Below are 13,664 nucleotides of genomic sequence, written 5' to 3' on the forward strand. Positions count from 1 at the left end.
CCATTCCATGGCAGCACTGTCCTGCTCTATGCCCCGAGCTGGCACAGTGAGAGGACTGAAAGCTGGGCGACAGAGTTTGGGTTGCTGCAGGCCTAACTAAAAGGAGTGCTCTCTCTTCCATCCCCTCTCCCAGGCTGGCATTCACAATGGCTGCAGTGGGAAACACATCAGAAGGATACACACCTCTAATACAAAATGTGTGATCCTCTAGTAAAAGAGAAAAAGCAAACCAATAGTAATTATTTTGTAATTTAATTCCTTCTGCTTGGTCCCTTGTTTTCCTTCGCTTCATCTGAGTTGCAAGGGTTTGAAATCTCTTTAAACACCCCACTCTTTGCTACAGTGCCTCCTGACAAAAATGGCTTTGACACAGTTTGGGTACAGTTTTGTGTGTCATGAAAATCAGTTGTCTTCTCACCCTCTTTCTATTTTTGTAAATAAATTAGTTCAGTGATTCAGATGTTTTATTAGAAAAAGGTGGTATTTTCTATCTCTAAAATAATACAACATCCATTTTTATTAAAAAACCCAAATCTGTCAAGCCTGACGAGTGACCACTCATTGCCTCTCCCTTTCCCACTGTCTTCCAAAGAATCCTTATTTATTTCAGAAAAAGTTTCCCCACTTACATAGTCATTCTTCTTTATTGGAGCGTTATTGTCATTCTCTGTTTCTCAGACCTTTTCCTATAGATGGGAACGGGGGAAGGAGCCCAGACCTGGCAACTCATTCACAGGCTCCTGCAGGACCACCATGGCTTATGATGGCACCAAGAAGAAAGAAGGTATGACTGCTTCATAATCTCAGAGGGATTTGCACCAAAAAAAAAAAAAATTAAGGGTGCCCTTTGCGGCGCTTGCTAGGCCATGCAGTCAGAGTGGGAAAGAAGTTAGGGTGCTGTGGAACCCTTAAATTTAACCTGGCCAAATTATTGGAGGATCCCAAGATGTTGACTTCCAGGTGTAAAGTACTGGGATTAGAACTTGAGAGAAAGGGGTGGTGTTTCCTAGTGCAGACCCCCTGATTGGGAACTCTGCCACTGCAGCTGTTCTTCCTGCCAAGTCAGTGGGACAGGGGATGCAGGATAAAGATACATGTAGTCATGGTAACATTTCTAGGTCCACTTGTCTTCAGGAAGGAACATATTGGCATTAGAGATTAAATCTTGTGTTAGAACCTCTGGTCAGACAGAACAGACTGTTTATTACCTTTCAGACCTCTGGGCTTGTTGGATTTTGTGCATCACTCTGTGCCAATGTCCTCTGTTAGCTTATTTTATGAATGGTCCACTTGTCTTAATGTGGTATTTAATTTCCTCCCTTTTTTCCCATTTCACATGAATCACAGAGTTCCTAGAGAGTCACCGAAGTGTTGATGACGGGCTGGCACCTGGCAGGATACAGCGAGAGAAAAAGCGCTCGTACAAGGATCTTCTGCAAGAGGAAAACGAGATCACAACTCAGGTAGAAACCCTCAGAGGAATGGGATGGAATGGGTTTCTTGTCCTTTTTTTTTTATTTAGAAATGCATGTAAAAGACAGCAAGAGCAGCTAATGGTGTCCTGTATTGTTCAGTAACTTTCCCGGGGAAAAGGAAAGGGATCAATCCCTGATTCCAATTTTTCTGGTCTCAGAAAATGAGGTAGTAGGAGTGTTGTCCTAGTGTTGATGTAGAACCTTGTAAGAAAATGCTATGAGCAACTTCTTACACACATTTTAAAAAATAGCATTTACAGTTGTATAAATAGCCAGCATGGATGGATGGAAGTATTACCTGATGCACTGTTGTCTTCCTGATTCTGCAGACAGCCTCAAAAGATAGCTCTTGGGAAAAATGAACTTGCCCTTTTTACCTCTTTGGGGCCTTAACTCTTGAAATCATATTGTGGCAATTTAAGTTTCTTCAAAGCTTTACTCTTCGAGCTACAATTTCTGCTGTTAGGTCACAGGTGTTTTTCACCTTGAAAGCAAGTTCTTGTTTAAAATTAAAATATTCTGCCATGCAGTTGGAATTCTTTAGAAGAGTTTCAGATTTATAAATTGATCAAGACACACATAATAATTGGGTGACATGGCATATTAAGGACATATTTTTGTCCCATCATTCTAGTTGTCACCTCTTTTTATCTCCTGTTACTACTTTTTCAGCATAGTAAGAATGAAATGCTCTCCTTTGTTTTCAAGGCTTGACAGTCTATGCATCTGAAGTTATTTCTTAGCTGGTAGATGTCTTTTACCAACTTACCAGCTGATCTCCAAGTGATGGCTTTCACTGCCCATATTTCAACACTGCAAATGGGCTTTTTCTTTTAAGTTGCTCCTCTCACTTGGGGGTCTCCCTAGAGAGATCTGTCTTTCAGTTTTCTTGGAGCCCTGTTGTGCTGTAGTGCCTACAGAAAGCTTGATGTCAATTAGGTGACCATTGTGCTGAAACCAGTCCTGACTAATGATATTTGTTGTATTCTCACACCTATCTGTAAGATATGTTTTGTCTTAAACCTGCACTGTGTGGTCTTGGGGATAGAGTAGGTTTTGTTTTACCACCTAGAATAATGATCCTGGTTTATATGTACAGTTCCTTGATGTTACAGTAGTACAAATAACTTTTGGCACCTCGTACGAATTCTTATCTATGTTAATAGTCTGTGTGACTCTTACATTATTTCCCTCCTTTTTGTCAGCAACTTTTTTTTCTTATTCCAGGACAGTGAGTATTTTCCAGGGACAGAAGCTCACAAAAAGAAGAGAAAACACTCCTCCGATGAATTCTGCTACAGAGGTAAGGTAGTAATCAAGCAGGGGAAGGGGCTAACTGATCATGACTTTAAGGAAAGGATACACTTAAGCCAGCATCATCAGCTTTGTGGTTAGCATTTTATAGGAGGAGAGTACATCAACCTGCATTAGAACAGGTAATCAGAAACCTGACACTGATCAGCACCAGACAACAGAAGACTAGGGAATTATATTTTCAGAGCCTATTTTAACAAATTGCCATTGTAGGGGGTAGAGATCTTCCATCCCATTCTCACTGACAAGTTGTAGTTTTCTAATTCATGCCTTCACATTTGACATTTGCTTTTCTTGTTTTCCTGTTGCATTGCAAACTAATTATACTTACAGGTAGTGTAACTTTCTCTGAATTCATAAAAATAGAATGTCTGAGGTTGAAAAATAAATGATTTTCTGTTCAGTTATTCTCACAATTAATAAGTTGGCCAGAAAATGACAATTCAGCTCGTAGATGCTTAACACATTTATGATTTATTATTGGCACTATAGAAGGAGAAAATCAAGGTAAAATTTCATCTTTCAGCAAAATCTGTCTACAGAATGAAAAAGCTCATATTTTCACCTCATTGGTCTCACCTTGGCTAAAAATGTCCTGAAAACCTTGCACTTGAGATTCAGTTAGATGTATTTTTATCAAAACATTTTATTTCTCAACAAATGGAGTTTCACAAAACTTCAAGAACTTTGCTACTGTCTCTCCGTTCCTTTAATTATTGGAGCAGCTCAGGTGTCTCAGCCTCTGAATTGTATCAGTAAGGCTGTGCTGAGCTACTGTGGTTCTGTTTAAGCCAGGATGGAAATCTGTTACCTGTAATTTTCAGGTTCACAGGATTCTCACTTCCCTTCTTTGCTGTCTTTAAGGGAATCATCTCAATGTACGTTTCATTTGATCTTTTTCAGGTGTCTCACCTTTGGATCTACCATCAAAGAAGAAGAAAAAAGCATCTTCTAGCCCATCCTCAGCTGATACAACCATGGATTTAGTCAAGGCTATCAACTCACCTTTGGCCACAAGCTCAAAGTCTTCAAAAAGGACCTCTGAAAAATCATCTCATTCTTCTTCTGGCCATTCTGAAAGCAGAAAGGAGCATCCTAAGAAGAAGCCAAGTGGGAGCAGTGGGGAGCACTCAGTGGATGACAGCAGTTCCCACAAATCTAAAAAAATGAAACCTCTTTACGTGAACACAGAGACGCTTACGCTTCGTGAACCTGACGGCTTGAAGATGAAGCTCATCCTTTCACCAAAAGAGAAAAGTAGTGCAGCAGATGATGATTCTTTATCCTACTCTTCAGCACCAGCAGCTGCAAAGAAATCTTCAAAGAAATCAGCTCGAGATGAGCAAGGCTCATTCCTGCTGGGGCACGATCTGCAGAGCTTCCTGAAGTCATCCCGGAAAAAGCACAAAGCACCTCCAGACTCGCATGCACCTTCTGAGAGTTTTGGTGCTGACACCTCCCTTCATTCAGAGGGCCACGGAAGTGAGTACGAGGTGTCAGGTGTGGAGGCGCCGCCAGAATCCGGTTCTTCTTCTGGTGGAGAGTTGGAGGCTGGAGAGCTGGTGATAGACGACTCCTACCGGGAAATCAAGAAGAAGAAGAAGTCAAAAAAAAGTAAGAAAAAAAAGGACAAGGAGAAACACAGAGAGAAGAAGCACTCCAAGTCTAAAAAGACTTCTGGGCACTCTCCTGTGGCGGTAACAGAAGTAAGAGTGTCACCACCACCTTCCAGTACCCCCTATGTTGTCCCTCCACCTCCTCCTGCTGCTTTTCACTCAGATGGTCAAGGTGAGAAGAGGAGGAAAAAGGAAGACAAGGAGAAGGACAAGGCTGAAAAATGGGAAAAGGAAAAGGAAAGAGAGAAGGAAAAGGAAAGAGAGAAGGAAAAGGAAAGAGAGAAAGAAAAGGAAAGAGAGAAGGAGAAGGAAAGAGAAAAAGAAAAGGAAAGAGAGAAGGAGAAGGAAAAGGAAAAAGAAAAGGAAAGAGAGAAGGAGAAGGAAAGAGAAAAAGAAAAGGAAAGAGAAAAAGAAAAGGAAAGAGAAAGAGACAAAGTAAGGAGAAATTGGAGGGAAAATAGAAATTGGGTGGTGGGTAATGGTGAATTAGGCACTCCATTACAAAGTCATGTTAAATTGAAACAAAGGATAACTGTTACCAATTATCAATGGTTTAACTGAAGCTTGTTTGGAAAATGTGTCAGCTACTGTGATTTCTCTTTGTAGCAAAAGGAATATATGTTCTGGCTTTGTGGAACGGACAGTCCTTAGCCAGCAGAGGTTCTCTGGGAAAGTTATACTTAATTTTGCTTGGTGCAGGTCGTGTACCAAGCACATCTGCATCTTTTTCTAATGTTGACTGGCTCTAGCTATTCCCAGGCAGACTTTTGGACTAGCGATCAAAGTTCCTGTAACAAGGAATCAAGCTGTTACCTGAAAATTGAAGATATTTACCCATTTACTCCTGTGTTCAAATGAAAATCTAATTCTAAATAGACTACCATGTTCCCAGTTTTGTCCTGTCCTTTCGTATTCAGTTTTCCATGGTTACAGCATAAAGATACGAGTAGCAGAAACGGTAGCTAGCATATGAACAAGTTTACAAATGAGATAACTGTAGCTGTGTAAGTAAATGGGGGAAAGCAGCTTGTGCATGGTCAGATAGAGAAATAATGCTTTGTGTGAGGAAATGGGCAGACAGAGCCCAAATCTGTTCAGCCATTATCCTATTCTGTTGGGGAATTTTTCCCTGATCACAGCTCAGCAATTGCAATACCTTTGCTGTCAATGTACTACACAGTCTCTTTTCCTGCCAAATGGAAGTACTTTGTAAGGATGCAAGGAATGGAACAAAACATTGTCATGAGGACTAAATTGTTTTGACAGATCCGTAATAACTACTGTGAATAGTATAACAGATACTGGGTTTTATGATAGGTTTTGACACTGAGATACATTAACAAACTTGTATGTTGGTCATGAATTTAGAATAGCAACTTGTTAAGTTTTGCAAGATAAGCCTTGTACTAAGACTTATTCTTGCTGATTCCTGTGCTTTCATAAAGATTAAATTCAGCCAGAAGATCTAAAGGACTGCTTTTTGAGGTTCCTGATCTAATACCATATCTTTATTTAAGTCTTTAGTGAATGCCAAATTCTTATTAAATTGGAGAAGGTCTCATCATAATTAAAAATCTTTGTTTCCTTTCTTCTTCTGACTAGCCAAAGAAGAAAAACATGTCTGCTTATCAAGTGTTCTGTAAGGAATATCGTACAACTATTGTGTCTGAGCACCCTGGAATAGGTAAGGGAATAATCCAGCCTTCTTTTCTATTGATTTTACAACAGTCAGATTGATTAGCAGAACATATTGTCTCTGTTTCAGACCAACTTCTTAATTTTATATGAATTTATTTTTATATGTATATATTTTTATATAAATATAAATATTATTTTATTTATATATTATATCTATTCATTGATATTTTTATTATTTATATTTTTATTTATATCTTTTTATAAATTTATATTAAATAATGCAAAGAATCTGCCAATGTAATTTAGAGTAAGAGGTGGCAAAGGGGACAGGGTGGATTTCATGATTGTATTATAATTTAATTTTAAGCAAGTTGTGAATTTAGATAAAGAACTTGCTAGCTCTTTCTTTTCTTAAAGAGTTACCTTCATTGTGTTGCTTTCCTGTAGATGCACTGTGACTTCATCTTCCTGCTATCAGCTTTTTCTATTTCATTTTAAAGAGTAACAGGAATGCACATTTTCAGGATAGTGTGAAGAGTTCTAGTTGTAAGATGGTTTGCTTCCTAAATGTGTATGGATGGGCCAGTAAATTTCCTGTGTTCTCTCCAGGATTTTATGATTAAATTTGTTTGAAACATATTTCTTCTTTCTTTCTTTCTGCCAGATTTTGGAGAGCTAAGTAAAAAACTGGCAGAAGTGTGGAAGCAGCTACCTGAGAAGGATAAACTGGTGAGTGTTGATGTGAGATGTTCTGTAAAATGATTTCTGTGAACTAGGTGCTTTGATCAGAATGCGCTGGCAGCATTGCCACAATGCCTTGGAATATGTTACCTGTATCCTTAAAGCATGTAAAGGTGGAAAGTATGGAAATCTTGCCCTTGAGAACATAAAAGCATTCATTTTCTTCTCATGGGATTGCTTCACCTCCTAGCTATGTAACATCATTCTGCCTTCAGGTCCTGGGATCAGGTAACAATTAACTAATATTATGAATCTTTCTTTCTTACTGTGGCAACTACAGGTCTGGAAACAGAAAGCTCAGTATCTCCAACACAAGCAGAATAAAGCAGAGGCCACCACTGTGAAGAGAAAGGCATCATCTTCAGATAGTGCACCAAAAATGAAAGGTAACTGTTGCAGTTTATTTGTCTCATCTCTTTTCTTGTACAGGGAAGGTAATGCCACTGTGGAATAAAAAACAAAGGTCCTTACCTGCTTCACCTCCCTACCTGCTTTCTCACAAAGCATGACATTTAAATCCCTAGTCAAATCAACTTTTCTATGAGAGCAAGAGTGATGTCAGCATTTTTCACAAAGATTTCCTTATCTGATTTGTAGAATGGTATTGTTTTTAGGGATTGAAATGTAAAAGAAGAGGCAGAAAGGAGGTTCTGGTGGGATTAGTTTGCTGCTAGAGGGAAAATGGGTTGTTCCTGGTTTAGCATCTCTGATACCTGCACTCCCCAATTGCATTCAGCTGAGGTAGATATTCTGTACATGTCAAAACAAAGTTTCAACTCCAAAGACTATGGGACTGGGGCAACAGAACTATTTAAGCATCTCATACCTATGAGATTTGAACTTTAGTAAATAAATAGGCTTGTGAGTAAAAGAGGGAAAACAAGGAATATGGAATTTTGTGTATCTTCCAGCTTCTCCAACAGGAGTGATTTCTCCTCACAAAAAATCCCCCACCAGCACTGTGGTGGTGCCTTCCTCACCAGCCAAAGTCCCTGAGACAGATCCCATTGATGTAGCTGCACATTTACAGTTGCTGGGTGAATCTCTGAGCCTCATTGGACACCGACTGCAGGAAACAGAGGTGAGGTTGTTACCAACAATGTCACAGTGATGTCCTGTGATCGACACAATGCGTTCAGGGGGATGATTATTTTATTTTTTTTTAAAGTTTAACCAGTGGTTTTCTGTTAGGAAGAGAAACTAGAGGTGGCAGGCCTTGTTTCTTTGCTGCATCACTCTTTTATTTTCAGTGAAATAAAAAGACTCAGTAAACAGTAGGCATCAAAGAGAGACAGGTGCAGTCTTTGGTCCTTGAAAGCAACTGTAGTTCAGCAGACTCTTCACTCTTTTCTTAGTGTATGTTCACCTTGGACTTGGTACTTCGTTGCTATTTTGTCAGTCTCTGGACCTTTCCCAATAATTTTTTTGCATGTCCTCTAGTTTTCTGTCAGTATCATATTGCCAGTGCTTTGGGTTGGGGCTACAATTGTTTCAACTTACCTGGTAACATGTCACATTTTAATGTTTTCCTGCTGTTAAATGACAGTGACTCTGAATTCACATGTGTTCACTCTGAGAACTCAGCCCAGCCTCTGAGGAGAGACATATTTGTCTCAAATAATATCACTGTGTTTTATGAGTAGCATGATAATCTCACCCCACTATGCTTGCTTATTTTATCAACAATGAGATAAATGTTCTTGCATTTTGTTTTTTGTATGACTGATTGAGATCATGAGAGGAACAACCAGAGCCCAGAATAGCACACAGACGAATTCCCTTTTCTGAAAGTATATAAATGACTAAAGCATTTGTTATAGGCCTAGCATTTCATAACTTCAAAAATAAAACTACTATTGTCATTAGGACTCCTGTAGTTAACAAATAGATGGTACAAAATTGCACAGAAAATATATTACAAAACTTTGTGGAATCAGTTTTTTTATACAACTGACAAGTTTTTGATGTTTTTTGTCAATTCCTATCTTTATCTTGCACCAGTTCATTGCCTACTGAACTCTCAATTTTTTGAGCCAGCAGTCTCTCAAGGCACAGTTCTGCTACTGTGTAAATAATGAAAGTGGACTGGAGGAGATGAAGATACAATGTCTGCATGACAGTGGATACAGTTGAGAAAGGAGCACAATTTCCAGTAGTCATCCCAGTCCAATTTTTTTTTCTTTCCTCACTACCAGGGAATGGTGGCTGTTTCAGGAAGTTTGTCAGTACTCCTAGATTCAATCATCTGTGCTTTGGGCCCGTTGGCATGTCTGACCACACAACTGCCTGAGTTGAATGGCTGCCCAAGGCATGTTTTGGTGAGTTCGTTGTGGTTATTTTCTTTCTAGCCCTGTTAATTTCAGTAGAGTCCAAATAGAGCCTTTTTTATTAACCAATGTAGCATTATTATAATTCCAATGCAATAAGAAAGTTTGTCTTGGTCATGGGCTTTTATAGAGGAATATTTACTGAAATTCTTACAGATGTTATCAGTGTACAACATTGTGCAACCTTTTTTTCTCCCACTGGCATCTGACCTAATAATTGTAGCATTGATTGCAGTGTGGGTAGTGTTTTAGTCATGATGGGAGTCAATCAATCTGAATCAAATAAAAGTATACCAGTATTTTTGAAAGTTCTAATTTTCCATAAAAATAAAACCAACCTTCTAGCTGCTGTGTATCACACAAGCTGTTTTTCCTTCAGTAGCATAAAAAACAACATGTGATCTCAGGATTCCTAATGTGATTAGGTAGGACCTTTGGCAAGTGGCTGAAACCTCCTCTGAGGAAAGAAAAATAGTCTGTTTTAAGGAGCTGCAGTTTCTTTTCCACTTTAAGCTACTCTTAATATTGAGCCCTGATTTAGCAGCAGCTCGTGACATCCATGTAGCCTGATGTGGACATAGGTTACGATGGCAGCAGCCACGAGGGGTCATACTTCCTACAGGAGACATGAATAAAGCAACTAAGGAGAGGAACAAAAATAAAAAAATACAGTCTTTAAGGGACTAAAGCCAAATCTGGCAGAGGGGGCAACAAAAATGGAGTATGAATTGACATGTCATAATAGGACAGCCCAAACGTTTATTCGAGAATGGACTGTCAACAACAGGAACAAAGTTGACAGTTTAGTCTGTGAACACCCACAAGCTGGCTCTGTGCACAAAAGCTGAGTCAGTGGGGTGTTCCCATCTTAAGCCATTGAAAAACTCGGATGCTTTTTTTCCTTCCTGCTTGCCAAGTTTATTCAGAGCAGTGACGTGACATGACCAGTGGTGCATTTATTAGAAACTCGATCAACTTATTGTTATAAGGAGTAGTGGAGCTTTAGGTGAATTATGGCAGCTACCTTTCACTTCTGGAAACCAGTGTTCAGGAGCTGATGATAAATCTGATTTTCACAGTCAGATACATAACGACAGTGGTGTTCTAAGAGACTGATAAACCCCAGTGGTTGTGCTGCAATTTATATTTGAGACAGTAGGTGGCATTGCTAAATCCCAGAATCGCAACTGGTGCCCGTCCAGCTCCTCCATCTCTCAGTTAAAGGTGCTGTTCCTAAGGCCTCCTTCAGCTATCCAGCCACGGGATAGTTGGAGCTTACTGAAACACTGCATCTGAAAAACGTCCAGCTGGGTCTGTTTTTCTGATGTGCATGAGAAGGATTCCTATGCTCAGAATTCTGTTATGTTTTCCAAGAAAATATGAAGGGCACTTCTTTTTGACTGACACCCTATTAGAGGTGATCGATAGGCAGATTTGGTTGTCTCATCCTATGATAACTTGTAACACAAGTGACTGTGCTTAGTACCCTCACCTGTGCCATTTTTTAAGGACTTTGAGTCATTGCCTGACACTAAAAAACACCGAATTTCTTTTCCCAGTCAAACACACTAGACAACATTGCCTACATCATGCCTGGACTTTGATGGGAAAGGATCCTGGGATGTATTCAACTTCTGTGCAACTGGCCTACGTACATGCACTACACTGGCGCCCATGTGGAGGCTTTTTAAGTTTTATATATGTATAGTGTATACATAGGATTGTAACTATTTGACTTCTGTTTTATGAAAAGTTGTGAAGTTAAGCTGAGAAGACCCTTTTGTGTTGGTGGTTGAAATGTCCTCCAATCTGAAAGTGTTTTGTATGAAGAATTTAGAAAGCTTTTGAGATATTCGCCTTAAATTCAAATTTAGTGGGGGAAGCAAACAGAGAATGGACTTGTTGATATAAAGAAGAAAGCTGTCACCATGAGAGAGGTCATTGAAACAGGTGGCCCAGAGAGGTTCTTGACTCTGCTTCCTTGATGATATTCAAAAACTGAATGAGCAGCCTTCTCTAGCTGGACTTGCTTTTAGCAGGGAGATGGACCAGATGATCATCTGATATCCCTGCCTCAACTAAAGCATTCTGATATTCTGTGGGCAGGTAGAGATGATAATATATTTTGGACCAAGGAATAGAACTGAATTCTTCACCAGCCCTATTTGTAACTCTTTTTCTGTTTAAAACCCACTTTCTGAGGGGAAAGCTGAATAGCTTTTTGCCTCTTGGTCACTTTCTCCAACCCCTACTCCTCAATCAGTTACTACTGAAAGTTGTCAGTGTTGGCTGGCTGGTCTGGTAGCTGGCATTTGAAGTGAAGGTGACAAGTTAAATTTTTCCTTGTGGACTCATGTTGAAATCATCATTAGCACAATGTATCAACCCATTGCATTGGCTTGAGAGAATGATCCTCCTGCTGCATGGTCAGCCTGCTTTGATGGAAAGGAGTAGAGAAGCAGATGGGAAAAACTTGGATTGTTTCTGCCCATCTTGCACCTGTTTTGTGAAATGGCTCATCCCCCATCTCTCTCACCAGCACTATTGCAGTAGCTGTGGTACTGCTGCAAGTCAGTGACCAGTGGCCAGTTTGAAGCAGTTATGGCCAAGTAAGGCACATGTGGGTTGATTGGACTGGTTTCCCTTCCTTCCAGCCACATACTTGGGAGTTTGGTTTTCCTCTGGAAGAGGAGCAGCAGGAGAACACTTGATTCCTGTTTAGGCTTTTGTCTGTGTGTATGTATGTGTATGTGGTGTTCATATCACATGTATTTAACTTTTACCAATATCTATAGCAGATTTTAATTTATCCTGTATATTTCTCTCTGTGTGTGTGTATATATTTATATATATATACATAATTTAAAAGCAAAAATTCCTCCCTCAGCCAACAGTGTGTGGAAAATGTGAATCAAGTTTGCCTCACCTCACTTCCTGCAGGAATCAACTCTATATATAGTAGTAAGCGTGGGCATTGTGTAAGGAAACACCAGGAAGATTCTAAGTGTTTGTTAGAAGCAGGATATCTTGTGAAGGTAGGCAGAACAACTGACATACCATTTGACTCAGGCCTTATTAGCTCTGTAACAGAAAAGTTTTAAAATTACAGAAGAGGCATTTTTTACTTCCAAGTAAGTCTAGCTTCTGTTTTTTAGGACAGCTGTCCTTCATTGTGGCTGAGCCCCAAATCAGAAGTAAATTAAATCCTGGGGTGTGGAGGAGGGTTTTTCTCCCCACACCTCTTTGCCACGTATTCCCCAGATGTGCCTGTACAAGGTAATCTGTCTCTTAGAGATCTTTTTTCTCAGCAGAGGAGGCGCAGAAGGTTCTCAGACCACCAGGCCAGAACACGTTTTAACAGCTTAGGACAAATCCCAGTGAGCCTGGAAACAGGAGGGGCCCAGGAGGGAGGCAGTTCAATCCTGCTTCAGATCCTGGCCCGTATTAAAGCCTCTGCTGCTGTGAGCAGCGCAAAATAACTGGCTCTTTGCAACCCTTCACAGTTGAGAACACATTGTGGTGAAGGGGTAGATCTGCATTTGAAGAAACAGAAGGGGATCAGCTTTAGCTTTGTCCTCTGTACAACAGAAAACTCTTGAAGAGTGAAAAACTTAAATGACCCTGGTGTATTGTATTTTTATTAAAATTTGTACACTTTGTATAATCTGTATCTTGTGGTATTTGGTACTATAGGGAAAACTTTGCCAAGACTTAGCAGGTTTTATATTTTTGTTATTTCTTTGCTGTTTGGTCCTGATTACATTACAATTATGCACAGACTTTTTTGTACTGTACTTACAATATATTTTTTTTTTAACTTCTGGAGTATTGTCGTTCATTTCTGGCATGTGCTATTTTCTGCAGCTGTCGTTACCACTTGTATTTAGTGTTTCTCAGCAAAACACATGCAATCTTAACCCTGCTAAATTCACTCACTTGGCAGGCAAGCTGTACTTTTTCCAGCAGCACCAGTCACCCAAATTATCGCTCAGGTTCCTGACTGCTTGGGACCCCCCCAGAAGGGAGCTGCAGCATGGAGCACTGCAGCTAACACCAGGGCATTTGCCTTCCCTGCTGCCTCACCGCAGTTGAGGTTCGTGGCGTTCAGGTGACACCAATACCCAGGACTCGAGCGTGCTGTGCAGGACCTCAGGCGTGGCAGCGTTAGAGCGGGATTTGTGCTGGTATTAACACGTCCCTATTTTTCGGGTATGGGTGTTGGTTGATAGCAGCCTCAGATTGGGCAGGGCAGTTGCTTAGGCTGGGAGCATGTCCCAGAACGTGCCTACCACCCTGTCTAGAATCACAGGTTTGGGTTGGAAGGGATCTTAAAGATCATTTCCTACCTTCCCCCCCCCCCCCCCGCCCACAGACAGGGACACCTTCCACAAAAGATTTGCTCAAAGCCCCATCCAACCTGGCCTAGAACACTTGCAAGGATAGGGCATCCACAATTTTTGGCAACCTGTCCCAGTGCTTCACCGTCACAGTAAAGAATTTCTTCCTAACTCCTACGAGTACGCTCCCACACCGGGCTATGGAAAACTAAAAAC

At 40.3% G+C, this 13,664-nt stretch overlaps 1 protein-coding gene across 1 annotated transcript; it reads left to right on the plus strand.

Moving 5' to 3' along the window:
• The first annotated feature begins 389 nt into the window (after window positions 1–389).
• Window positions 390–12,980, plus strand: HMGXB4 (HMG-box containing 4). Its single transcript, XM_062492128.1, has 10 exons — window positions 390–784; window positions 1,348–1,463; window positions 2,703–2,778; window positions 3,693–4,840; window positions 6,008–6,089; window positions 6,708–6,772; window positions 7,065–7,170; window positions 7,696–7,865; window positions 8,980–9,102; window positions 10,671–12,980. The coding sequence occupies exons 1-10, from the start codon at window positions 754–756 to the stop codon at window positions 10,713–10,715; spliced, it is 1,962 nt and encodes a 653-aa protein (XP_062348112.1). The 5' UTR covers window positions 390–753; the 3' UTR covers window positions 10,716–12,980.
• Window positions 12,981–13,664: the final 684 nt, after the last annotated feature.

Source organism: Cinclus cinclus, chromosome 4 (assembly GCF_963662255.1).
Source record: "Cinclus cinclus chromosome 4, bCinCin1.1, whole genome shotgun sequence".
Classification (NCBI taxonomy): domain Eukaryota; kingdom Metazoa; phylum Chordata; class Aves; order Passeriformes; family Cinclidae; genus Cinclus; species Cinclus cinclus.

Excerpts from the sequence above, each read along its gene's own strand:
- HMGXB4 (XM_062492128.1), top strand. The coding sequence starts at position 754 with ATGGCTTATGATGGCACCAAGAAGAAAGAAG. Across the intron at positions 4,841-6,007 it reads AGGAAAGAGAAAGAGACAAA|CCAAAGAAGAAAAACATGTC; the intron begins GTAAGGAGAAAT and ends TCTTCTGACTAG. Across the intron at positions 7,171-7,695 it reads TAGTGCACCAAAAATGAAAG|CTTCTCCAACAGGAGTGATT; the intron begins GTAACTGTTGCA and ends TGTATCTTCCAG.